The sequence below is a fragment of the Phyllostomus hastatus genome, unplaced genomic scaffold, assembly GCF_019186645.2.
Source record: "Phyllostomus hastatus isolate PE091 unplaced genomic scaffold, TTU_PhHast_1.1 phas_scaffold_501, whole genome shotgun sequence".
Taxonomy (NCBI): Eukaryota; Metazoa; Chordata; class Mammalia; order Chiroptera; family Phyllostomidae; genus Phyllostomus; species Phyllostomus hastatus.
The window spans coordinates 270,153-295,134 of record NW_025334033.1 but is presented as its reverse complement, the minus strand read 5'-3'; the positions used below and the strand labels follow the sequence as shown (position 1 = coordinate 295,134).

General features: G+C 41.0%; 1 protein-coding gene across 7 annotated transcripts in view; it reads right to left on the bottom strand.

The window, feature by feature from the left end:
- The window catches only part of CHD8 (chromodomain helicase DNA binding protein 8), a 62,679-nt gene extending 39,245 nt beyond the window's left edge, over positions 1-23,434 (bottom strand). Inside the window, exons 1-3 of one of the 7 annotated variants that reach the window (XM_045822370.1) lie at positions 23,376-23,434; positions 1,364-2,420; positions 180-548 (exon numbers count right to left, since the gene is read on the bottom strand). In XM_045822370.1, the coding sequence (XP_045678326.1) occupies positions 180-548; positions 1,364-2,209 (1,215 nt within the window). In that variant the 5' untranslated portion in view covers positions 2,210-2,420; positions 23,376-23,434. Of the gene's footprint in view, positions 1-179; positions 549-1,363; positions 2,421-7,607; positions 7,627-7,901; positions 7,967-23,301 lie in introns of those variants that run through there. The other 6 variants (XM_045822369.1, XM_045822375.1, XM_045822371.1 and 3 more) reach the window with 6 other exon arrangements.
- Between the last annotated feature and the right edge of the window lie 1,548 nt (positions 23,435-24,982).

Sequence of the window (24,982 nt, the reverse complement as noted above, 5' to 3'; positions counted from 1 at the left end):
AAACCCTTACTTAAATCTTTTCATGATATAATTAAAACAAGATTTCCATAGGGGAAACAGTAAGTTTATATCCCAGTTGAGAGGTATAAATCTAAACAGGCCCCACATTCAACGATGAGTGGTTGCTGAGGGCAGTAACAGGGAACCGAGGTCTATTTTCCCTCCTGTGTAGGTCTCACCTGTGGCTGTAGTACCACCTTGAGTGGTACCGAAAGTCTTTGTCCTGGGCTCTGCCCTGGCCCCATTATCTGAGCCTGCTGCACGGAGGAGAGTGTCACTGGCTGTGTTGAGGGTGACTGCTGGGGTTGCGGCTGTGATGACGGAGGCTGTGGTACAATCTGGATTTTCTGCTGTGGCTGCTGCACCTGCAGCTGGATAGTTACTACTTTGGCAGGCTGCCCCTGGGCATTCTTGGCTTGAGTAAGGGCTGCTAGTTGGTTGCCCTGTAACACTATCTTCCCTGGTAGACTTCCTAGCACAACACGATGTCCTTGGGGACCTCCAGACTGTGGCTGCTGGAGGACCAGGGTGATGCGTTTTGATTCACCCTAAAGAAAGGAAATTGCAAGAGGTACATTAAAGGGTGGTATACACCTTAAATATTTACACCAGTTTTCCTCATCCTTGAAAAATAAAAACTGAGGGGGATAATTCGTTTTGTTCATCCTTCTCTCTGTCTTGATAGAATCTTTTCTGCAACACCTCTGCCCCATGGGTATCAAGCCTACTCTGAAAAAATTCCTAATGGGAAGGTACCTTCTAAGACAGTCATTCCATTTTTTGTAATTCTATTAGAACAAAAGTATTTTTACTAAACTGAAATCCACCTCTTTATTTCTACTAATTCTACTTATCTTGATACTGCTGTCATCACTCCCAAACTCTTTATTCAGAGGTGAGTACCTCTATTTTCTTAAAATAGAAACTGGCCTTTTCATTGAGCAAAGCAGGACAATAATCTCAGTAATAAGAACAGGGGAAAGGTACACATAGCTTCTCTTAGTCTTATAAATATTTTTTTTCCAAAAATGATTCTTTGTTCCCATAACATCCTATGTTTCTCATAAAACTTTGTAGCATACATTATTGTGAATTCTTGTCTATCCTGCCTGGCAGACTGAAGCTCTATAAGTAGAGGGGCTGTGGCTGTCCAGATCAGCATCAGCAAGAATTCAAAAAACTATGTTAACACTAACTGCTTCCACCTGGTAAGCAGTAGGTATGTGGCTGTCAACATCAACTGTTAAATAGCAAAGATAGAATTTAAACAGGATTTCCTAGAGCTAGCGCTCATATGTTCTCTCTCAGAGTTGCTAGGTCCTCTACTAAACCAAAATTCACCTCCCCCTTTCACTCAAGTCACCTGAGTAGGTGTAGAGGTCAGTGTAACTGCAGGCTTCAGTGGGGGCCCTGTGGCCCCAGGGTTTCCAGCAGGAGCTGAACCCTTAACTGGCTGTAGGACCAGCTGCTTTACTGGTCGGCTGGGCTGGACAATGCGCTGAACAGTAGTAGCCTGGTTCCCAGGGACCTTGGCGGCCAACACTGTATTACCAGAGACAATGGAAACACCTGGTCGAAGGGGAGTGCCGGTCAGCACTTTGGTAAAAGTGACTTTTCCACCATTGGCTGTGCCAGCCACCAAGGGCTGAGCTGTGCTGGTGATACCTTGGGCCTGAATTTGTGCCACATGGGCGCCAGTGACTGAGGAGCTTGGTGGGGCTTTAAGGATAACAATCTTAGGGGCTGACTGAGGTGGTTGCCCTCCAGCACTACTGGAAGACACAGCTGTGGCAGAGACACCCATGAAAGGATTCCCTTGGCTCAGAATCTCCTGGTTCTTGGAGACCTGCAAAAGTCCTGACGTTGGCGTTGGTGTCTGTAAGACAGGTTGGGCTGGCTGCTCCTGGCTGATAGGCTGAGTGGTATAATCATGCAAAGTTAAAGATTCTGGAGCTGGAGCTGTTGATTCCTTGGGGAGTTCTGTGGAGGCTGTTTCCTCCGGTGGGGGGACCAGGTCACTTGCTGATGTATTCCCCACATCACCACCTCCACCATCTTGGTTCATCTGATCCAAGGAGTCCAGAGAGCTTGGCAGTCCAAGGGCTTCCTCAATGGGGTCTTGTGTGACCTGGTTGAAGCTGTCATCAGTCAGAGAGTCCAGGCCAAATAAATTTGGGTCATCAAACAGATCCATGATGGGGTCTGCCATCTTGGGACAGCAATGGAGGGTACTTCCCCAAGGTCTGGGAAGGGAAGGGGAGGGGGGGTACTGGCTCTCCCCTCCCCTCCCCTATTAAGAAAAAATGTACACAATGGAAGACTACTCTTCAGGTAAAGAGGCAAGAAACAAGTGCATGTCAGATTGTCCTGACCTTCATGGAGCAAGATGGCTAGGTCTTCAGAGGAAGATGGTGGAACTCCTGTTGTGGGAAGACAAATGAAAAATAAGCAAAGTAGGTGAGCTCAGGAAAAATTCCTCCTTCTTAGGTGCTACCCTTATTATCAAGTCATGTCAAAATAATAAAAGAAGAGGAAAATATGAAGTAATCTGAGGACAGAGACAAAGAAGAAAATACCCACATTTCTGCTTCAAAACTGAAACTAAAAGAGTAGTAATAAAATAAACCAACCCCCTTTTGGGATTCTTACACCTCTACACTTTGAAGCTTCTATCTGTCAACATCATTCAGCTCTCTTTGTCCATTTCTTTTTACAGTTATCATTCTTAGGTAGAGATCAGGTAATTTTATGGTCATTCACCTTCTATTCTATTTCGATTTCTTAAGCTGGCAGAACTAAGTTTGTCAGCAGCATTTCAGTGACTGTAGATAAAGGTTTCTGAATATATTGTATTTTATAAATTTCCCTTGTATCTTTAATCAAGGTCATAGTACAATCTTCCTAAGCTTATAATATAACTACCCAGGAAGTTTTTGTAAATTTTATTCTAGTTAACATATTAATCTATATATAGTATTTCTGTTTTGAATCTCGTCCCCACTCTCATATTTAAGATGAAAAAACTTCCTTTGCAAGGGATCCAAAGAATTCTATATTTTAGTTCCAGTTTAAAGTTGGGAATATAAACTTTTTATTAAGACTTTATTTATTTTTAGAGAGGGAAGGGAGGGAGGGGGAGAGAGAGATAGAGAAACATCAATGTGCGGTTGCTGGGGGTCATGGCCTGCAACCCAGGCATGTACCCTGACTGGGAATTGAACCTGTAACACTTTGGTTCACAGCCCGTGCTCAATCCACTGAGCTACGCCAGCCACGGCGGAATATAAACTTTCTCATCACTTCCTACATATACACTCTGTATTTCAGTCTAACTAAACAACACAGTTCCCTTAACATGATTGTTATCTGTATGTCTTTCCCTTTTATGCTATGGCTTCTGTCTGAACACCTCCACCATACCCCAACATCTCTCCCAGGTGAATTCTTTCCCACCCTCAAAGGTCTTCTCCTCTACAAGGTGAGGCCCTTTAACAGTGCAATTTGTGATGACTTGGTCCCTTCACCTTCTTTAAATAGCACAGCACTGTTTGCACCTTATCAAGAGCACTTGTATTTATATTATACTAACATAAGTGTCTTGTCCATAACCTCTGAAGGCCCTAATGGTTCCTTCATGCAAATTTTAAAAAGCTCATTAAGATGCTTGTCTGCCCTCTGCTGGAAATTTGTCATATTATCGATGATGATAATGAATATGTTCAATGCACATACTGCACAATCCTATATGGTGGCCCAGCTCCTCCTTCCCAAAGAGACAAAAAAAGTTCCTGATCATAGGGGACAATGTATTATTTATCTGTGGATCCCTAAAGAACCAGGATATCATATATAGTAGCTGCTTAAAAAAATACTTAATGAGTTAATATATTTGCTTGCAGTATCTGGATTGAACCATGCAGGCCTTACCCACACACTAATTAGGGGTGTCTAACCTGCAGCCCACATATGGCCCAGGAAGGCTGTGAATGTGACCCAACACAAAATTATAAATTTACTTAAAACCTTTTTTTTTCTTTTTGCTCATCAGTTTTTGTTAGTGTTCACATACTTAATGTGTGGCCCAAGACAACTCTTCTTCTTCCAGTGTGGCCCAGAGATGTCAAAAGGTTAGACACCCCTGCATGGTATTCCCTGATTCTAAGATGAGACAGTAGAAAGCTTCCCATCTTGAAAACCTGTTCTACAATAATTGCAAGCATGTTTACTAAATCCACATCTGGGGTTTCAAGTTCATGAAAATGTTGGAAAAAGGAAAAACCAATAAAAGGAATTATAATAGCAATAAACTATATAAAAACGGTTTATCTGTTCTTTGTAATATGTCAGAATGACAATCCATGAAAGCCTTGCTTGATAAAACCACTTCTCCTAACTTTTAGAAGAAACTTGTAAGTGACACAGTACAAACTTGACTCAAGAAAGTTTTCCACACAACCCCCAAACTTCTTTTCTTCCTTAACCCACTCCAGTTATCCTTATAAAACAATATAGCAATGTGGACAAATATCTTGGAAACTCAGAAATAGATAAAAAGAACAGACTCATCAGTAGCTGGCACATCAGTCAAAATTACAAAGCATGCATGTTATCTCCACCAGTGTTAAACAAGATCTCCCTTGCTTCAGTAATTGTGTTCCCTTCACATGTTATGCCAGATCCCTATCACTTCCCTCTCCTGGGTAAACTATTCCACCAGCTCATTTCAGCCTCTCCTATCTAATTCCCTGCCCCAGCTACTCAAAATGATCATCAGAAAAGTTATCAATGTTTCTTCATTAAGTAACAATTGACTCAATAATTTTATAAACTTCCTCAACACTACCATCAACTGTTTTCTAGTTATGCCCTTGCTCTGCTACTTAGTATCTTTCACCTCCTATTCAGTGCCAGAGAAGCTACACTATCCGAAAGAAGCTACACTAAATATCCAAGTTAGGTGTCATATAAAAACTACAATGCAAGTTTCCACTAACTAGAAGTTTATGCTGACAATAGTGTATAACTTGCTTTTTCTTCCATGGGGTATTTTGCCCTTTCCATGGATATTTATTCATCCAAATGCTCTTTCTTTCCTCAACAGCCCGATCGCAGTCAGAGAAAGAACTTTTTTTTAATCCTCACCAGAGGACTTTAGAGATGGGGGGGGGGGGATGAGAGGATGAGAGAAACATCAATGTGAAAGAGAACCATCATCCATCAATTGCCTCCTGCACAGACCAGGGATCAACTGGGGATGAAACCCACAATCTTTTGATGTACGGGATGACACCAACCAACCAACCGAGCCACCCAGCCAGGTTGAAAGAGCTGTGTTTCTCCACTAAAAAGTGAGATAACAGTTTCTGAAATATTTCCTTATTTCCCCCCTACTCCCAATGTGACTAAAGCACTATACGTTTCTAAAGATCAATGCAATTATCATTTTTCTCCCTTTCCAGTTTTTGGGTCAAATTTCTGCTTCTCCTGGTTCAGTCTGGGCCCAATAATCTAAAAAACCTCACCACTGACTTAAAGCCCCACCACCAAGTTTTACAGCTTTTCAATCTCACCCCATCAACACACTTCTACTGACCTAATTCATCTTGTACATGTTTTTCAAATTGTAGTCTCCTGCTCCTTTCTAACTCCCACCTTGAAATTGTCCTTGCCTCTCTAAAGATTAAATCTCTCCCAACATACCTCCAATTTTCTTCATTCCTCCTCCTATTCTTACTTATGGGTCACCTTAGCTGTATCCATCCACATCTGACCTATCCTACCATACTCTTCTATCCCATGCTTCAAACCTTCGTAGTAAAAATAGAGTTTAAGCATTCAAATATATGAAGCACTTAGATACCCCAAAGTGCCTAGGTAAAGAAGTCATATCACTGCCCAAAAGAGAAACACATGTATATGCTCAAAAGGAAAAGGAGTTAATGATTGCAATTAATCACTTTCACTAATTCTAAACTAATGACAGAAACCTTGAGGGTTAGGAGTTAGGGAGAAGTGGAACAAACTAGTCAGTTAAGGTTAAAATTCAAAACCTTACCTATATTCTCCAAATAACAAGCAAGCTAAAACTAAGAAATACTTTATATAATCGCCCCTCATCTCACCTCCTTCTTAAAGGGGTAATTACTCTTTCCCTTCCATGTAAGTCTAAACTGCTATTCTAGTTTATTCACCTTTATATAGTTCTTGGTTTTTTTTTTTAATCTAGAGTTCCAATTCTCCCTTTCTTATTTTACATGTCTCCTCACCCTTCCTGATTTCAATAACTTTTCTGTCTAATCATGAAAGACTTTATTATACTCTATATACTTTTCCATCTCAATCTTCCCATACTTGTCAACAAAGCAATGACTCTCAACTGGAGGATGAGAGGAATGGCAGTTTGAAATGTGTATTCAGTATCATAATTTTATATTTATCAAATGGAAAGGGAAAACATACCTCCTTGTTTAGGTTATTTATAGTCAGTAAAACTGGACAAAATTTTCTTGGCTAGTGAGGATGTATAAAAGACAAGGGGCATGGGGGGAGCAGAGAAAGAAGCAGCATGCCTGGCTTGGAAGGATTATCAACAGCTCTGTGGTGGGATACGACTTCTTATGGGCTCTCAGAAGGGAATGTAGCAGTTATTGTTTATGATGGATGAGAAGCACTGCAACAGAGATTAATCCAGTTGTCTAATAGGTAAATCTATATAAACTGAACTACAGACATCCATCCTCCACTTAGAGATTTCTCTGTACTGCCCACCCTGTTAGAAGATAAAGAACAAATGCCATATTGACAAATGCAGGCCTTTTTTGGTAATATGTACTTTTTCAAAGTACCACCCATGACCATTTAACCTCTATCTGCTCAAAGATTCAGAAAATAACAAACTATTTTACTTCAAAGTATAAATCATTACTGGAAACTGTATCCTTTCAAGAGAATCAGCTGCAGATAGACATAAACACGTTACTGAAACACAAGATGCTCAGAAGCAGCTTAAATAAGAAATCCCTTAAAAATAATCAAAAAGTCTAAAATGAAAATCACCAACATATTTTCAAAAGAGGATTTAAAAACTGTACTGTGGAGACATTTGAGACCCAAAGGGTCCCATATCTTATAAAGAAATGGAAACAAACACCCAAGGAGAATGTAATCACAATTTAGGGTCAGGTAGGGATCAGGATGGAAGGACACATATCATTAGAGATGGAGCTTTTAACTTGGAGCCACTCAGAAGATTTTCCCCAAGACTGAGCTCTCAGGCTATTTTCTCTATCTTCACCATTCTCACGCTAAATGTGGCTACTCTGTTTTTGTTTTCCCAAATACTTATGGAAAAAATGCACCTCAATCAGGGGTATGGACATTTGGGGGCAAACATGGCTGATAAAGTAAACCCTTCTGAATAAACAAGAAAAGCAAAATAGGCAATTATGAAAACTAAAAGCATGTACGTATGTTCAGGGGGTAAAGAAGAAACTACAGAAATTATGTACTTATGTGAAATAAGGGAAGGGGCAAGGTAAGGAAGTCAGGGGTTTTGAACAGAGAAACGCGACTGGGGGGTGGGGGTGGCGGGGACCTGGGTACATTACCTGCTCATACTGCCGGGGTTGGTGCCAGTAAGGCCCATACAGCAGAGATGGATAATTTCTGGCAACTGGCGCCCCAAAATGGAGATGAGGTACATGCACTTGAAGGAGGGAGCTAGAGGGGTGCCCTCCACAGTGGGGATGGCCAAGACGGGAAGATGCGGGGGGGGGGGGGGGGGTGTGGATGCCCGGGTGGGAGCAATGTTAGGGCGGAAGCTACAGACTGGAAGGCCAACAAGCCCAGAAGGAGAAAAGGAGCTGTGCCTCACCCCCATGGGGGAAGAGAGGTGCCTTTACCTGCAGCGGCGTGGGGGGGGGGGGGCCCGGTTCGCCCCTCTCGCTGTCTCTCCAGCACCAGTTCCCCCTCCTCCTGCGCAACCTACCATGCTGCGCCAGCCCGCCCCGCACCCTGATTGGCTAAACTACACTGCCAATCACCAGAAAAGCACAAACGCAAAACAGCGCAAAGGGTGGGACTTGAGAAAGCTTCCCCCTCCCCCGCCACCGCGAGTTAGTTTGAGAGCGCACGGAGAGGCCTATCCGGTTTCTAGGGCCGAGGCAAGCCTGCAGCTTGCTTGAAGGAAAAAAAAAAAAAAGGGGGGGGGCCTGGCCAGAGGAACGGTCTCTTGCTGTAAGAAACTAGTCCTAGGGATTAAATCCCCTACAACCTACACTGTATTCTGCACACCGAAGAGTATAAACTCAGGAAGGAGGGTTGCACACTAGGCCAACTCTGCCTCCCCCTGAATTCCGTGCCTTCTAGCAGCCCTGTCAAACCCTCTGCTGTAGTGACTACACCTTAGCCCATCCATTGAAAGGGGCCACATCTTCCCTTCATCATGGGAGTGAGGCTGCCCAGTTGACGAACACAGGGCCTTTTTACTCTTAAAACATAAAACACTCCTTCTGCCACAACTCCAAATACTGGTTTGCATTCTTGACACTCCAAGCCGGGGGGGGCGGGCAGCAGTTACCTCTTTCCAGGAGCCCTCTAACAATTCCCAGCCACCACCCCTCCAAAACGCACACCCAACTCTTCACCTCAAAACCTGGTGGTCTACCCCCACCTCATTTCCATTGAAACTCAGCTTCTTTGACATACTAGCTAGTGTCCACTTTGCAATGCCACTTGACACCACTCATTCCCAATGAGACTAGTCAACTCCAGAATGATGCATGCTTAAATCCCCCAAAGTAAACTGTTATTAAAAACAGTTGCTGACTTCCCCACCATGTTTCCCCTGAAATGTAACCATTCTCAACATTGAAATCCTATATTCTGTACTCTGGAACACCAATGAGGAAGTGGATCAACTTGGCTGTAAATCTATTTTTAAACATCCTAGCATTACCACTATTGCTAGGAACACTCCATTACCATGCCTGTAAACAGCAATATTGTTTTCCTATTCTCTCAGGCTCAAAACGTCAAAGGTGTCTCTGAAACCTTCTCCTATATCCACCATCCAGTCATCTGTCAAGTCCCATTGATGCCTGCAATATATCAGGGCCAAACTCTGGAGCTGGCACAGACTTCAGCAATCATAAGAAGTATGCCCTCTTGTACAGATGAGAAAACTGATGCTTAGAGAGTAGAATGATTCAACTATGAAATTAAGTGGCAAAGTTAGGATTCATATATTCTGACTCTTCTGTTTCTGCTGCCTCCTCATTTATTTAGTTCCTCGTGTAAGCGCCTCATAACTAATCCATTCTGTTACCAGATTAATTCCCTAAAATACAGTAGGGCCAAATCAGTTTCTGGCTTAAAAACTTTCAAAGGTTCCCTGTCACTTAACACATAAATCTTAAGAACACCTTTTGCCTTTCTAGTCTTATTTTCCACTATTCTTCCAGATATATACTTATAAACTAGGAAAAAAGACAACTTATTCTTTATTATTTTATCACGTACTGAGCATATGATATACCAAGTAATGAGGTAGTATTAGAAAACCAAAGATGAACAGACATGATCTCTACCCTCAAAGAACTCACAATATGTAGTTTATTTGAGTATATGTGGGGAGAGGGTAAAGCTCCCTCTCCCCCACATATTAGGGATTATGACAGTAGTGACAAATGTAAACAATTACAATACATGGTGATACATGATGCAATGTAATAAGCAGGGGCTATTACAGAAACAGATGAAAGGAACTTAATAACTTAATAAGATAAGGTATCAAGGAAGTAGTTTCTTAATGGACGAGGAGTTAACTAGGGAAGGTAAGCCAGCTACAGGAAAGGGTATTCAGGCAGCAAAAATGGTAAAAGGAAAGACAAAACAAAGCACAGCAATGAGAATCAACATGAAACATGTAGCAGACACTCTAATATAGTTCAGTCTTGCAAAATATAGATCACAAAGAAGAAATTAGAGAGAGATGAGACTGAAAGGATGGGTGATGGCCAGACTCTGCAATGAGGGTCTTGAATACCATGTTAAAGCATTTTTTTCTGCCCTGGCTGGTGTAGCTCAGTGGATTGAGCACGGGCTGTGAACCAAAGCATCGCAGGTTCGATTCCCAGTCAGGGTACATGCCTTGGTTGCAGGTCATGGCCCCCAGCAAGTGCACATTGATGTTTCTCTCTCTCTCTTTCTCCCTCCCTTCTCTCTCTAAAAATAAATAAAATCTTAAAAAAAGCATTTTTTCTTAAAAAAAACTTTATTTATTTTAGACAGAGGGGAAGGGAGGGAGGAAGTGCAGGAGATAAACAGTGATTGGCCCCCAACTGGAGACTGGCCAGCAACCCAAGCATGTGCCATGACTTGGGACTTGACTTGCAACCATTCAACAACCATCCTGTTTGCAGGACGATGCCCAACCCACTGAGCCACACCAGTCAGGGCAAAGGATTTTCTTAAAAGTAGATGAGGAGCCACTGAAACAGGGAATGATGTGATTGGAAATGCATTTTGGTTAGCTAACTCTGACTGTTAGATACAGAATAGATTTGGAGGATGAGGGGACAGAGGACACAGAAGTAGTTAGGAGGCTGCTATGGTAGTCCCAAGAAGGGTTATACACTAGATATTTGCTGATTTTCTTTCTGCCCAGCAACCAAAAACACCCTTCCTATACTGGGGGAATAGGCTCGTTAAGAGTCTTCAATGGGAGGCCAGATATTACCTCCCACTGTACAGCCAGGGGGTTGGGGGATGGGAAGTCCCACCTTCTCTTCCTGGCAGAGACAAAGTATACACGAGACCTAGGCTACTTAAACTGGACACTTCTTAGGGGAATTTTGACTTTGAAGAGGTAATGCAAAGACCCAGAACCAAGGAGTTAGACAACATTCAGCTTCTTAAACAGAATGTTCAGTGGTGTGACCTTGACTATGTTCTTCGTTTCTCTAATCTCTCTTGGTTTTAGATCATTTTCTAAACCAGGTGCTCTAGCATTCCTGTTGATTTTGTGAACCATACAATATCCTTCTAATAAATTCCCTTTCTGCTTGAGTTAGCCAAAAGATGATTTTTGAGGTTTGCAAACAAGGATCCTAACAAGATGATTAGGGCCTGAATCATAGCAATGTGGTTCAAAAAAGTATTGATGGGAAGGAAGGGACAGAGCCAAGTATATTTATGGGATAAAAATTAGTAGAATTTGGAGTGTAGAGGCAAAGATGACTTCAACCATGTCGAGTTTGAGTTACCTATATTATGCCAAGTAGTGATATTCAATAGGAGGTTGGATGTACAACTGTAATCGTTGGCTTGATGACAGGTTTAGAGTCACCAGTATCTAAATGGTAGTTTTGAGAGTAAAGATCACTCACCCAGGGAGTGTGAAGACCAAAGAAAGTATACAAAAAACTGCATGAATACTGTTGGGGAGACAACAGAGAATGCTGGGGTCTGTGAAGAACTGGAGAACCCATGTCCATTCCAAGAAGTTGCTGCTGTCAGCTAGAGTTAAGTGCTGCCATATGGAAATACACATCCAAGGTTGAGCAAGAACTTCAGATTTTTCAAAAGCCAGAAATAAGAGTTTTATGTAAATATTCTACGTTTTAAATGTACACTGCACAATAAAAAAATGAAAAAAATGTTTTAAATGCTATAAAGACTACACAAAACACTTAGCTGGAACCCCAATTCTTGAGATTTTTTTCATGTGGAGTGAGAAAAGCTAAGGAAGAACCCAGGAGAAGATCAGGATTTAAGAATCAGAATAAGATACACCTACCAAGCAGCTAGAGAAGGAAAAGCTAGGGAAACAGAGAGGGCAATGTCACAGAGGCAGAGAGCAGAGCTTTGCAGGGGGAAAGAGTGATCAATTATAATGAACAAAGCAAAATGTCCAATAATATAAGAACTTTAAATATCTACTGGATTTATTTTTTTCCTTTTTTTCATTGTATTTAATGGTTGAAAACCTTCTTAATCCTACTTTTCATTGTCAAGCCAAACGTTATCAGTCTGATATGAGCTTTCATAGCATTTTAAAGAACTTTTTAAGAATAATTAGACTTCCAGCCAAGATGGCAGCATAGATGGATATACTTTGCCTCCTCGTACAATGAAAAGGACAACAACAAATTTAAAAACAAAAAATAACCATAACTGCTAGAAAATTGAACTGTATGGAAGTCCAACAACGAAAGCTTTAAAAAAGAAACATTCATCCAGACCGGTAGGAGGGTCAGAGACTGGCAGCCAGGTAGAGAGGACTTGAGGCAAGGTGGTGACTGGAGGACCGAGCAGGTGAGGCAGCAGGTGGCAGACCAGATGAGGCTGCAGTTAGCAGACCTGGCTGTCCCACACTTGCATGCGGACGAACCAGGAGGAGCAACTGGGGAGTGAGACAGACCACGAAAACCAGGGTTCCAGTGCCGGGAAATATAGCCTCAAAACCTCTGACTAAAAAAACCTGTGGGGGTTGCAGCAGCGGGAGAGAAACTGCTCAGGAAAGCGGCACTGGTTTCTCTCGGACCCCTCCCCCACATACAGTGCCACAGCACAGCCTCAGAGGTTGCCCCAACCTGACAAATACCTAAGGCTCTGCCTCTTACTATGTAACAGGACTGCCAAGACAAAAAAAAATATGGCCCAAATGAAAGAACAGATCAAAGCAACAAAAATAGAACTAAGTGATGAAGAGAGAGCCAACATGTCAGACGCACAGTTCAAAACACTGGTAATCACAATGTTCACAGAAATGGCTGAGTATGGTAGCAAAATAGAGGAAAAAGTGAAGGCTATGAAAAGTGAAATAAAGGAAAATGTACAGGGAACCAACAGTGATGGGAAGGAAACTGGGACTCAAATCAACAGTTCAAAGCAGAAGGAAGAAAGAACATTTAACCAGAACGGAATGAAGAAACAAGAATTTAAAAAAATGAGGAGAGGCTTAGGAACTTCTGGGACAACTTCAAACATCCCAACATCCGAATCATAGGGGTGTCAGAAGGAGAAGAGTTAGAGCAAGAAATTGAAAACTTATTTAAAAAAATAATGAAGGAGACTTTCCCAATCTGGTAAAGGAAATAGATTTCCAGAAAGTTCAGGAAGCTGAGAGAGTCCCAAAAAAGTTGGACCCAAGGAAGCACACACCAAGGCACATCATAATTACATTACTCAAGATTATAGATAAGGAAGAATCTTAAAAGCAGTAAGAGAAAAGGAGACAGTTACCTACAAAGGAGTTCCCCAAAGACTGTCAGCTGATTTCTCAAAAGAAACCTTACAGCCAAGAAAGGGGTGGAAAGAAGTATTCAAAGTTATGAAAAGCAAGGACTTATACCCAAGATTACTCTATCCAGCACAGCTATCACTTAGAATGGGAGGGCAGATAAAGTGCTTCCCATATAAGGTCAATTCAAAGGAGTTCATCGTCACCAAGCCCTTACTGTATGAAATGTTAAAGGGACTTATCTAAGAAAAAGATGATCAAAACTATGAACAATAAAATGACAACAAACTCACAACTATCAACAACTGAACCTAAATAAACAAACTAAGCAAACAACTAGAACAGGAACAGAATCACAGAAATGGAGATCACATGGAGGGTTATCAGTGGGGAGAGGGAAGGGGGAGAGTGAGGGAAATGGTACAGGGAATAAGAAGCATAAATGGTAGGTACAAAATAGAGAGTGGAGGTTAAGAATAGTATAGGAAACGGAGAAGTCAAAGAACTTATATGTACAACCCACGAACATGAACTAAGGTGGGGAGCACGGGTGGGAGTGGAGGGAGGGGAATAAAGGGGAGGAAAAAATGGGACAACCATAATAGTACAATTAACAAAAGATATTAAAAATAAAAAATATGAAAAGGCAAAAAGAAATTGTAATATTCTGGGTATATTGGGTTAAATAAACAATAGTTATCTTTGCCCTGACTGGTGTGGCTCAGTGGGCTGGGCATCGTGCTTATAAACTAAAAGGTTGCTGGTCCGATTCCTGGTCAGGGCATGTGCCTGGGTTACAGGCTGGGCCCCCAACTGGGGGCTTACAAGAGGCAACCATATCAATGTGTCCCTTTTATGTCCATGTTTCTCTCCCTCTCTCCATCCCTCCTTCTCTCTCTAAAAATAAATAAATAAAACCTTTGTTTAAAAAATTAATTATCTTCTATTTTGTATTTTATATATATTTGCATATGGAGGTACTAAGGACTTTCAAGTCAGAGGGATGTATGTTCAGATCTTTATCCCACCAAGTATACTAACTTTTTTGATTCCTGTTCAATCCCCTCAACAAAGGAGGGTTATGTTACAGGGCCACTAATTAGTATTAACGAAACACCTAACACAGTATTTGGCATATAATTACTATGCACTAGGAAGTACTCAACAAATGTTGCTAGATAGACAGTTGGGGAAAAATTTTTGCCAGTGTGTCTGCCTAATCAGTTTTATTGGGGATCACCTCTCAGATTAATGGTCTCCAAAATAATCTGTTAATTTCATCAGGCTAATTCCTACAAGCTTGAATATATACTCTATCTCTTCCTTTATATTAAATCTAACTTAAGGCACACAGGAAAACTACACTTTAGATTCTAGAGTCTAAAGATCATGTTCAATAATTGGCTTTGATCAGTCTAAACCTGCTATAGATGTTCTAAATCACTAGTATACAACTTTGAATGGTAAGAGACCTAAATTAAGACTCTCAGGGGTCCAAGGAAGGGCTATAAAGATTTTAGAAAAAGCAGCCACACCCTCAAATACTTTTTCTGGGTGGCTTCCAGGACATGATACTTTTCTGGTTTCTACCTCTGTGGTCACTTCTCCTTTGCTATTCTTTTCCTCTACCAGCCTTTAACTGTTGAAATTCACAAAGCTTTCCTCCTAGAGCCCTCTTTATTTCTCATTCTATACTTTTCAAGAATGTCTAATTCAGACTCATGACCTCAATTATTATTATTTTTTCCACCAAAGTATCTATATACTTATATCTCTCATTTCTATCTCTAGACCTGTATATCCATTTACTTACTCAACAGCTCTTCTTGGTAGTCTGTCCAATCTCCTCAGCTGACCTACTTGTCCAGCTTTCCCCTGTATAAGGGACCTATGACCTTAGGAAGTTTGGTTCCTTGGTAGTCTCTCTCGCTTCCTCCATCCCCACTACCATGCACACACATACACAAAGATGGTAATCACCCTCCAGCATCTCCTATTCAGTCATGGCTGCAGGGACCAGAGACCCTCTTCCTTACCACCTATATCTAACACCTGTAAATCCTACCTTTACTTCCTAAATATCCCTCCAATCTATCCACTTCTGCCTCTATTGCCATTCTGGATCAATTTACCATCCTCATTTCCCTGAACTAGTGCAACTACCTTCTAACTGGTTCCCTTCCATTCCTGCCTATTTAATTTTTGCTTATCCTTCAAAGCTCATTTCAACATTTCAAAAAAAGCTTTCCCTGATTTCCCATACAAAATAAAACCAAATTTATGCAGTCTGCATTACATATCAGGTATTCTTCTACTCTTCTAAACAATACAAATAACAGAGTCCAGCAGAAGTAATGCCTGCTTGAGTGTGGGTTGGTAGGGTAATGAAATGGGTGTCATAATTTACAGTTTTAATTTGACCACTTCACCTAAAATGCCAAATGGTGTACTGGTGATATTGTTATGTGACAGAAGTACATGCTTATGATTTTGTAATGAAAGATTTTGTGCCCTGGCTGGTGTGGTTCAGTGGACTGAGTGCTGGCCTGTGAACTGGGGGGTCACTGGATTGATTCCTAGTCAGGGCACATGCCTGGGTTGCATTCCAGGTCTCCAGTTGCAGGCATGCAAGAGGCAACCACACATTGATGTTTCTCTCTCTCCCTTCTCCTCTCTCTAAAAATAAATAAAATTTAAAAATAAAAATATAAAAGATTTTATAATTAAAAAGGGCGTTATTTGTGACAGACTCTGTAGATAAACCTATTTCATTTTCTTAAGCCTGAAATAACTATGTTATTTTATTGATGAGGAAACTGAGGCATAGAAAGATAAGTAATTTGCCCAACATCCCACAGCTAGTGAAAAGTGGTGCCAGATTCAAATTTAGGCAGTGTGGCTTCAGAAGTCACAATCTTAACCTCTCTACTATACTATGCTATAGGTTACATGCCCCTATTATAAATTGTCTTGCACATCCATAACTTTTTTGTAGTAGAGATTGATTATGGAGTAATTAATTGTTTGATGCCCCCCCCGCACAGTATAACAGAATGCAAGTTCCACATGAGCAAGAGCTGTGTGTGACTGGTTCATTACAACATGCCCTTTGTTTATGAGGTGGTAATGGACTTTCAGTGTACATTTGTTGAAGGGATGCATTTTCAACTTCCAACCAAAGGTTTGTGGGAGTGAGGCTGTGGAGAGATAATGGGGAGGTTTCTGAGCAAAAGTAAGGGCTTCCCCCAGACTGCAGAGATAGTAACAAAGGGCAGTGGCACATTTCCCACCAGGGACACTGAGAAGAGGCATTAAAAAATTATCAGCATCTTCACATTTTAGAACCTGCAGCAGACACAGCTTTTACATTTAGCAAAAGGGGCTACAGGTAACACACTTAAACAACTATTTTCTATAGTGTGATAATCACTGTTGGAAGCAATGAAATTTCAGTCATCTCCTTTAGGCTTGGGCCCATAAAGCCTCAGTGGTGGCCAATTTAAAGCTGTGGCAAGAAGCAAATGGATTACACTATATCCACATGACTTGAAAATAGAGCATGCATTTATTTTTAAGTCAGACTCGTTATTGATTTTTTTCCCCCCAGTAAAACCTCAGAGTTTTGGTCTAAGTCTGAAACAGAAAATAAGAGCTAATCCTTATACCCTTAGGCCACGTTACACTGGATCTGGAGAGGTTCCTCTTCTCTGCCCGTGGTCACCAAGGTGATGCTAATACTCTGGGTTCTGGATGAGGAACATCTAACTGGATCAATATATCCTTGTATTTGATGATGCTTTTGGTCATCCAACACAAGTCCTGGTCCTCGTTATGCTCTCACACACCACTCTCACAAGCTCTCCTTTAACTGGGCCATTACATACATTTGTTCAGTCTAACAGAAAAATATAAATATTTTATTCAGGAGGGATTGTTTTCCTTGCAACATTTATGTTACAAAGGTGTGTGTGGCTGCAGAAGGAGAAACATTATAAAGCACTGTTACCACACCTGTGCCTCAAGGCACAAAAATGACCCTAGTGACTTGGGACTAATGAAAATTTAGTGTGCCAGTTTGATGTGCATTGGTTAAAAAATAGTTATTTGCAAGACTGACCAAGTGATTTTCCTCTGTGGAGCTTAAAGTATTTCACATAATCTTGTCTTCAAGATAACTAAGTTAAGAGAAACAAATTATTATTTTTGCCTTTTAACAGAGATACAAAGACAAAAAGAAATTTTACATTCTCAAGGTTCTACAACTGCCACAGGTACGGCCTTTAACAGGCTACTCGATGCCTACTTGTCTCATGTTGTGGACAAAGACACTTCTGCACAGGAGTCAGCACTGAACTTTTAAATAGGGGGAGGATGGATAATGGATGGAGCTTAGAGTCCAACAGACCAGAGTCCTATTCCTAGTTAAGTTACCTGCCCTCACTGTCTTATTTTCTTCTCTTCCATAAAATGAAGCTAATATCACATACATTTCAGGATTATTCTGAAGATTAAAAGATAATGTACAATGTTTGGCACACAGTAGGCAAATAAAAAGGAGTTTATTCTCCAATAATTTAAAAGTTTACCAATAAAGTTTTCTCTCAAAGCAAAATTACTCCCTCGAGACTTGGCTGAGCTGATCTGCTAAACAGAATGGTGAGATACTGAAACAGATGTAAAAGTTGCACAATTACAAGTGCAGCACTGCTGGGCAGGATGAAAGGACTCCAGCAATACTGTGTTGAGTAGTACAGCCCTTTAGCCTCAAAACCATGGAAAAGATTTCAACCAACACGGGTGTCTAGGGCAACATCCAGGTAATTCAGTTAGTCATTTTTCATCTTTGCAGGAATGATGCTGGTGTCTAGCTCACACTACTCCAATTACTTCACAATACCTACTTGTGGGAACCTAGTTTCCCAACTAACCAGGCTGCCCCTTGGTAGTTCGATTCGGCTGCCTCAACTTTCGGCTCCCATGGCTTTCAGGAGAACAGTGAGTGGAAGTGACCATTACCTACATGTAAGGCCTCATGAAAAAGATTGCCCCTATAGGAGACATACCAGAAAAACAGGCAAAAGCACTACATTTTACAGGAGAATTGACGCGTTAATAAACAGCAGTCTCATGTGCCCCACTCCCCAGACAAGGGGTAAAAAAAGAGAATAACTGAGTACTGAGTAGAAGCAATGAAGAAGAAAACACTGAGTAAAAAGTTCAGTATTCATGTAACTTGGTAGCCCCTATTCAAAAATCCAGAAAAATGTTCCCAGTCATTCAGTTTATTTAGGCAGATATATATCTGATAAAAACATTCTATTATAAAATCTTGCTATGATTTGGGCTCTCAATAGGCAACCCAACTACTGAAATCACTGGTTTCTTCTAGAACTTACCAAAAAGAAATTCCCGTATCATTAAGGGGACAATGTAGTTCTGAAAACTATGTCCCAAAGGAATAATTCCCAAAGAGGTAGTGGACTCCCAAAGTATGTAATGGGGGAAAAAAAAAAACCTTTGGATATCCCAAAGGTTTCTATAATGACAGTGAAAGACAATTTAAGAAACCTGAGACTTTATAGCTCTTGAAATTCTTTCTCTCACATAAAATTAAGAATTAAGCCCTAGCTGGTGTGGCTCAGTGGGTTGAGTGCTGACCTGAGAACCAAAGGGTCACCAGTTTGATTCCCAGTCACCACACATGCCTGAGGTGAGGGCCAGGCCCCCAGTAGGGGGCACCAAGAGGCAACCACACATCGATGTTTCTCTCTCTTTCTCCCTTTCCCTCTCTCTAAAAATAAATTAAAAGAAAAAAATCTGCCCTGGCTGGTATGGCTTAGTGAATTGAGCACTAGCCTGTGAACCAAAGGTTCAATTCCCAGTCAGGGCACATGCCTGGGTTGTGGGCCAGGTCCCCAGTAGGGGGTGTGTGAGAGGCAACCACACATTGATGTTTCTCTCCCTCTCTTTCTCCCTCACTTCCCCTCTCTATAAGTAAATAAAATCGTAAAATAAAAAGAATTACGTTAATATACTTCCTTTCTCAGAAAAGTACTGACATAGTTTTAGGAGAATTACAGACTCTCAAAACAAAAAGTGTTATTACAGAATTGCTAATTAATGGCATACTGGGACATTATCAAAAGAATTAGAACTATCACACTTACTGTACTGACATACAGGGGAGAAAAGAAGCACAGTCCTATTATTACCTAGTAATTTGAGTAGCATGCCACTTAATTACCTTTTTTAAATGAAATAATGTTGGAAAATGCCAAATAAAATGAAGGCATACACAATGAACTTCTCTGGAAATATACAGAGGAAATAAAACCAGGGATGTTTCATTCTTTCAATGACAAACCCAGTAATTTCTTAATAATTATGCTCAAGAGTAAACACTTTTAGAAAAATCCTTGATTTTCTTTGAAAATTTTTTGTGTATTTTTATTTGAATAGGAGTGAGTATGATGTTCTGGGAACTCTTTGAAAACAAACTAAGAATATATTTAGATAGTCTGACATTAAAGAGGCTAGTGTGGTTGCACTCTTTAGAAGATATTCTTGGATGCATCCCTGCTGAAAGTGAATGTACAGCAATTATCTATGCCAGTCTAGTTTCTGTTTATGCCTGCTGGATTTTGATTATCATGTAACATACATTAGGGGTAGAAAATTAAGTATTTTATTTTTAAAAGTCACCTGCTGTAATGTGAAGGCAAGAATTAAGATATTTTAAAATTGACCATTTCGTTTAATTAAACAACCAAGAATGTGGTGAAGGACAGAAAGTAATGGATAATAAAAGGGATACACACACACACACACACACACACACTACAGAATAGTGTAAATGAGAAATCTCAGAGACTAACATACTTTGTGGTTTGAATTTAAAACATCCAGTAACTATAGAGGCAGACTTATTGTGCAATATAAATACAACAAACATCTTAAAGACAATAGAAACAAGTTATAAAACACAAAAGAAGAGCTAAATTACAACTTCATACATATGCACACATAACAAAACTGAGAGGTTAAAAGAGGAAAAGATTTATTCAGGATAAAATTTAGAATGTAATAACTACTTAAATAAATGCTTCGGCAACAGTAAACAGTTCATTCAACAGCTTTATATAGAAATACAACCATCACTTGAGTACTAAGTACCAAAGGAACATAGTATTTCTTAATATCAGTATTTCTTTTTTTTTTTTAAGATTATTTATTTATTTATTTTTAGAGAGGGAAGGGAGGGAGATAGAGAGAAACATCAATGTGCGGTTGCTGGGGGTTATGGCCTGCAACCCAGGCATGTACCCTGGTGGGAATCAAACCTGTGACACTTTGGTTCACAGCCCACGCTCAATCCACTGAGCTACGCCAGCCAGGTATTTCTTTACATTCCTTAAAAGGCCTCATCAAGACAGAAGCAAAAAGGCACAAAGTCAGTGCATAGAAATAAGTGAAGTGAGCAAAATCATAATGGGAGGATGAAAGAAAGACCACCAACTCTGTGAGGAAAAGAATATAAAATTAATTAAAGAGGAGACCTATAAAGTTAAAATGAGTAAGATATGAAACATTAGCCTGTCAAAGAATCCAATGTTAGAGGTAAAATAGCAAGTACAGTACTTACAGGTAGGTCACAGTAGTGTAAGGGTACGCTATGCAAAGGCCTGCAGACCAGGGATTTGCTCAAATGCAACTCCAGAAGAGGACTGACTTCTAGGGGTGAGGGTGAAAGGTCCAGAAATATACTTGTATTCTGTTTATCCCTGACGTATTAGGCTCCATGTAAGCTCAGAAGATAGCTTAACTCTTGCAGGGCTTTGGACAAACTGTACCTTCAAAACATCTGGCATCTATCTGAAAGCTCTGAAAATGTTACTCTTTAAGGAGATGAGAATATCAAATCTTACTCTTTCAGTAAGCAAGCACAGTTCTTGGCAACTACAAATTAATCTTAAGTGATAGTTTTGCTTAGAAAAATCTCACCTTTAAAAAAATTATTGATTTGGGAGAGAGAGACAGACAGATATGTGGATTTGTTGTTTCACTTATTTCTGCATTCGTTGGTTGATTCTATGTGCCCTGCCAGGGGATCAAACACACAGCCTTGGCATATGGAGATAATGCTCTAACCATTAGAGCTAAACAGCCAAGGCAAAAATCTCACCCTTTTGAAAGGAAATGGGCAATGGTTTCCTTTAAACACTGATCCCCCTCACCATCCTACTTTACCTATTAGAAGCTCACCTTTCATGTAAAATGTGAAAATTTCCTTTAACAACTAAAACTCTGCAGTGGTGGTTAATACCATGCCAAGATTCTTCCACCCTAACATCCAGCGGTGCTGCAGAGAAGGCTGTCTTAAGAAATATAAGATGTTTTCCAGTGATTCACAACCAACTCAGAAGGTTTCTATCATTTTCTATCCATGTCTAAATGAATTGTCAATTTGAGAACTGACAAAAGACCAGATGTACAGGATAGATCAAACACCAGGGAAGTGTGAATTGTGTAAGTTGCTTCATCAAATCCATTATCCCAAACTATTACTGCTTTGCTAGTTCAGTTTTAAACTTCCCATCAAGCCTGTCTCTTCACACACGCCTACCCTGTTGTTGACCAGTGTCCTTCATCCTGCCTTGCAGACACACTGGGATGCCTCTCTTGCAACCCAGGTCTTCTTAAATGGAAAATGTTGTTTTCCTTATCATAACTCTTCTTTTCTTTTACAGGGTGGGACAATTCCAAAATACTTGGAAGAGAAGCTTCTCATGTTCTGGTCCTAAGAGATTGACAATTTGTTCTGAAACCTATTCGGTGACCAATACAAAAGAAATTCTTCAGTAGAAGGCATTATCTAATTAACTAACAGAGGACATTATTCACACCACAAACTCATCTCCTAGTATCGAAAGTGTCCCACACCAGATGGGCCCTCAGCTGGTAAGAAGAATAACCCAGTCTGAGAATCCGACTGAACTGACAGGCTGAGAACAGAAAACTAAATAATCTGTGCTGTTGTTGTGATGGTAGGATGCAGTAGTCACCAATTATGCAGCTCCTCTGACTTGGGTTTGAGACATTCTTTAAAAGAAAAACACATCGAGTTCTAAGTCTTTCACTTTTAACCCAGCTATGCTCAGTTATTGAAAAGAATGGTCCACTAAACATTTGTACACCTATATACCTCCACTACACACCTTTTCTTTGAAGACTCACTTCAGGGCTGCCACTTGAAGGGTAGGAGCTGCTGCATTTGCACAGCTGCTGCAATGACAGGAAAATTCCCTGCGACACTAGAGACAGGTAAATAAATTGTATTCGCTCCGAGATAGAAGGAAAGGGTTCTTCTACCAGTGAAGAGTTTACATAATGCAACTGAAAACCAGAAAGCTCTGCAGGCCTGCCAATGGAGATGCAGGGCTTGAGCTCCTCTTTTCCCACCACCTCTAAATACTCTCCAAAAGCCTTCTCTACCTTCCCAAAAATCAACACCTAATCACAGAAATCAACACCTAATGATGTATAACAGTCTACACACGGTTACCCCAAACGTTCCTACTCAACTTTATTATTAAAATACAAAAACACGGGCCAAAAATGAAAAAAAAAAAAAAACAAAAACCAAAAAACCCTAACCTCCCGCTTCTGAGTCCAAAGTACGGAGTAACCAAAAGGAGCCGGGGAGTTTTCCCTCCTTGGAAGGAACTAGGAGAACAAGGAGCTGCCCCCAAACCTACGCCACGCCCAGGAATGCAGTGACAAGCCCTAAAACTCCACAGCCGTCGGGGCAGATCCCTTCGCGGCTCGGCGTAGCTCGGGCCCCGCGGCCAGCGGCCGGCCTCTTCCCCCAGCCTCTCACAAAGGAGAGTGGTTCAGTCCAGAGCATCACCCTGCACCTGATCCCTCAACAACTGGCGGACGGGCAGGGGACGGTGGATCGGGGAGGAGGAGGAGTTACTGAGACCAAAAACTAAGAGGCTTAGTTTTATGCAAACACCCTTGAACTAGCACTGCGGAAGAGGCAGGAAGGGGAAACCTACCTGAACTAGTCCCAATGCTTCCTTTCCAGCCAGCGTTTCCCAATGCCTCCCTTCCAGCCAGCGTTTCCACTCACCCTTTTGGAGAACAAGGGGCCTTCCGGCGGAGCATGGCCAGCCCTCACCTCAATCAAGCTTGCTAGTAGTCCGTTCTTGCTAGGCTCCGCCCATCGACTCTCCCACCCACCAATAGCAGGGCCGACGCCTGGTCTCTTCCAACAGGGTTGTGTGAGTGCCATCCAGGAAGTCTCTCGAGGGTGGGAGGTCCTAAAAGGCTCGGAAGTATACGTAGGTAACCTCAGATATGCCTGATTGAAAATAAAATCTGGCGGTACCTCGCCTCTGAAGGCTCAGTTCACAGGCGTTCAGGCTTCTTGGCATTTCTTTTAACCCCCGCCCTTGGGGGCGCTCTAAGTTAAATCATTTAGTTACCTGTTTCTGGGAAGCCATCTTGGATTGAGCTGGTGCCTTGGGGACAGGGAGGAGGGAATGCTTTAAGAAATTGGAGCTGTTTTTGGCGTTCTGTCGACCTGCTTAGGCCCAGCTCCAACATAATCTTCTTTATATAAGCAGATGGAGAGAAACTCTAGATAATGCTGAATGCGGTTACCAGCAACCATCACCCCCTCTCATAGGAGTGAAGTGATCTTACCAAATAAAAGCAAAAGTGAGTTCTTAGAAAGATAGTAGGTTTTCCCAGTTCCTGGAATAATCCGTTGTAGTAACCTTACTCCTCAGGATATCAGCATAAGATGAACATAAGTTATTCATCTATTCTGCATACTTCTAACCCAGTGTTCTGACTTAGTACAGAGGACTGGGAATCAATAGGAAGTGAACAAACAGGATTCAGGATAGAATTTCATTTTTCTTTAAAGGCCTAAGTTCATCAATAGACACAAACTATCTGTATGGTGAATACAGATAGAGCAAATGATGGAAGCCAATTATGAGGCAGCCTTAAAAATATTGGCTGCAGAGTAATTTTCTAATAACTGCATTTAAATTGGAAAGGAAATAATTTTATAGTGGCTGAAATCTTCTTGTGCTCAATGAGATTTTCCTTTGTTTCCTAGTCTAAACTACTTGCTACAAGTTTTTGTTTTTTGAACTGGGGAGTGAAAGTAGTTGTTCCAAATCATGAGTGGGATTTCTCAAGGAATAATGTATTTGCATTGTCACACACAGACTTTAAAAAGTCAGTCAATATTTCATCACAGGAGTGGTAAGACATGGCTGCATACATTTCCCTGTATATTGAACAAAGTCTGTTGGCAAATGTTTCCCCTATCATTATATCCAATTTGGGGTATTAGGATTTACCGGAACAATGTGATTGTCTGTAAGGCAGATATAATCTTAATTATTACTAGTTTTTAGAATGAGAACCCATTTTATTTCTGCTTATTTAATGCAAAATAAACTTGCTGTCCTGACTGGTATGGCTCAGTGCATTGGGCATCATCCCAGAACCTGAAAGGGAGCTGTTACGATTCTGGTCAGAGCACATGCCTGGGTTGCCCGCCAGGTCCTCAGTAGCGGGTGTGCCAGAAGCAACCACACACTGATATTTCTCTTCCTCTCTTTCTCCCTCAATTCCACCCTCTCTCTAAAAATAAATAAAATCTCTTTAAAAAGTAAATGAATTTGCTATCAAAGGAACAGGTTATAGGCATTATAGAAA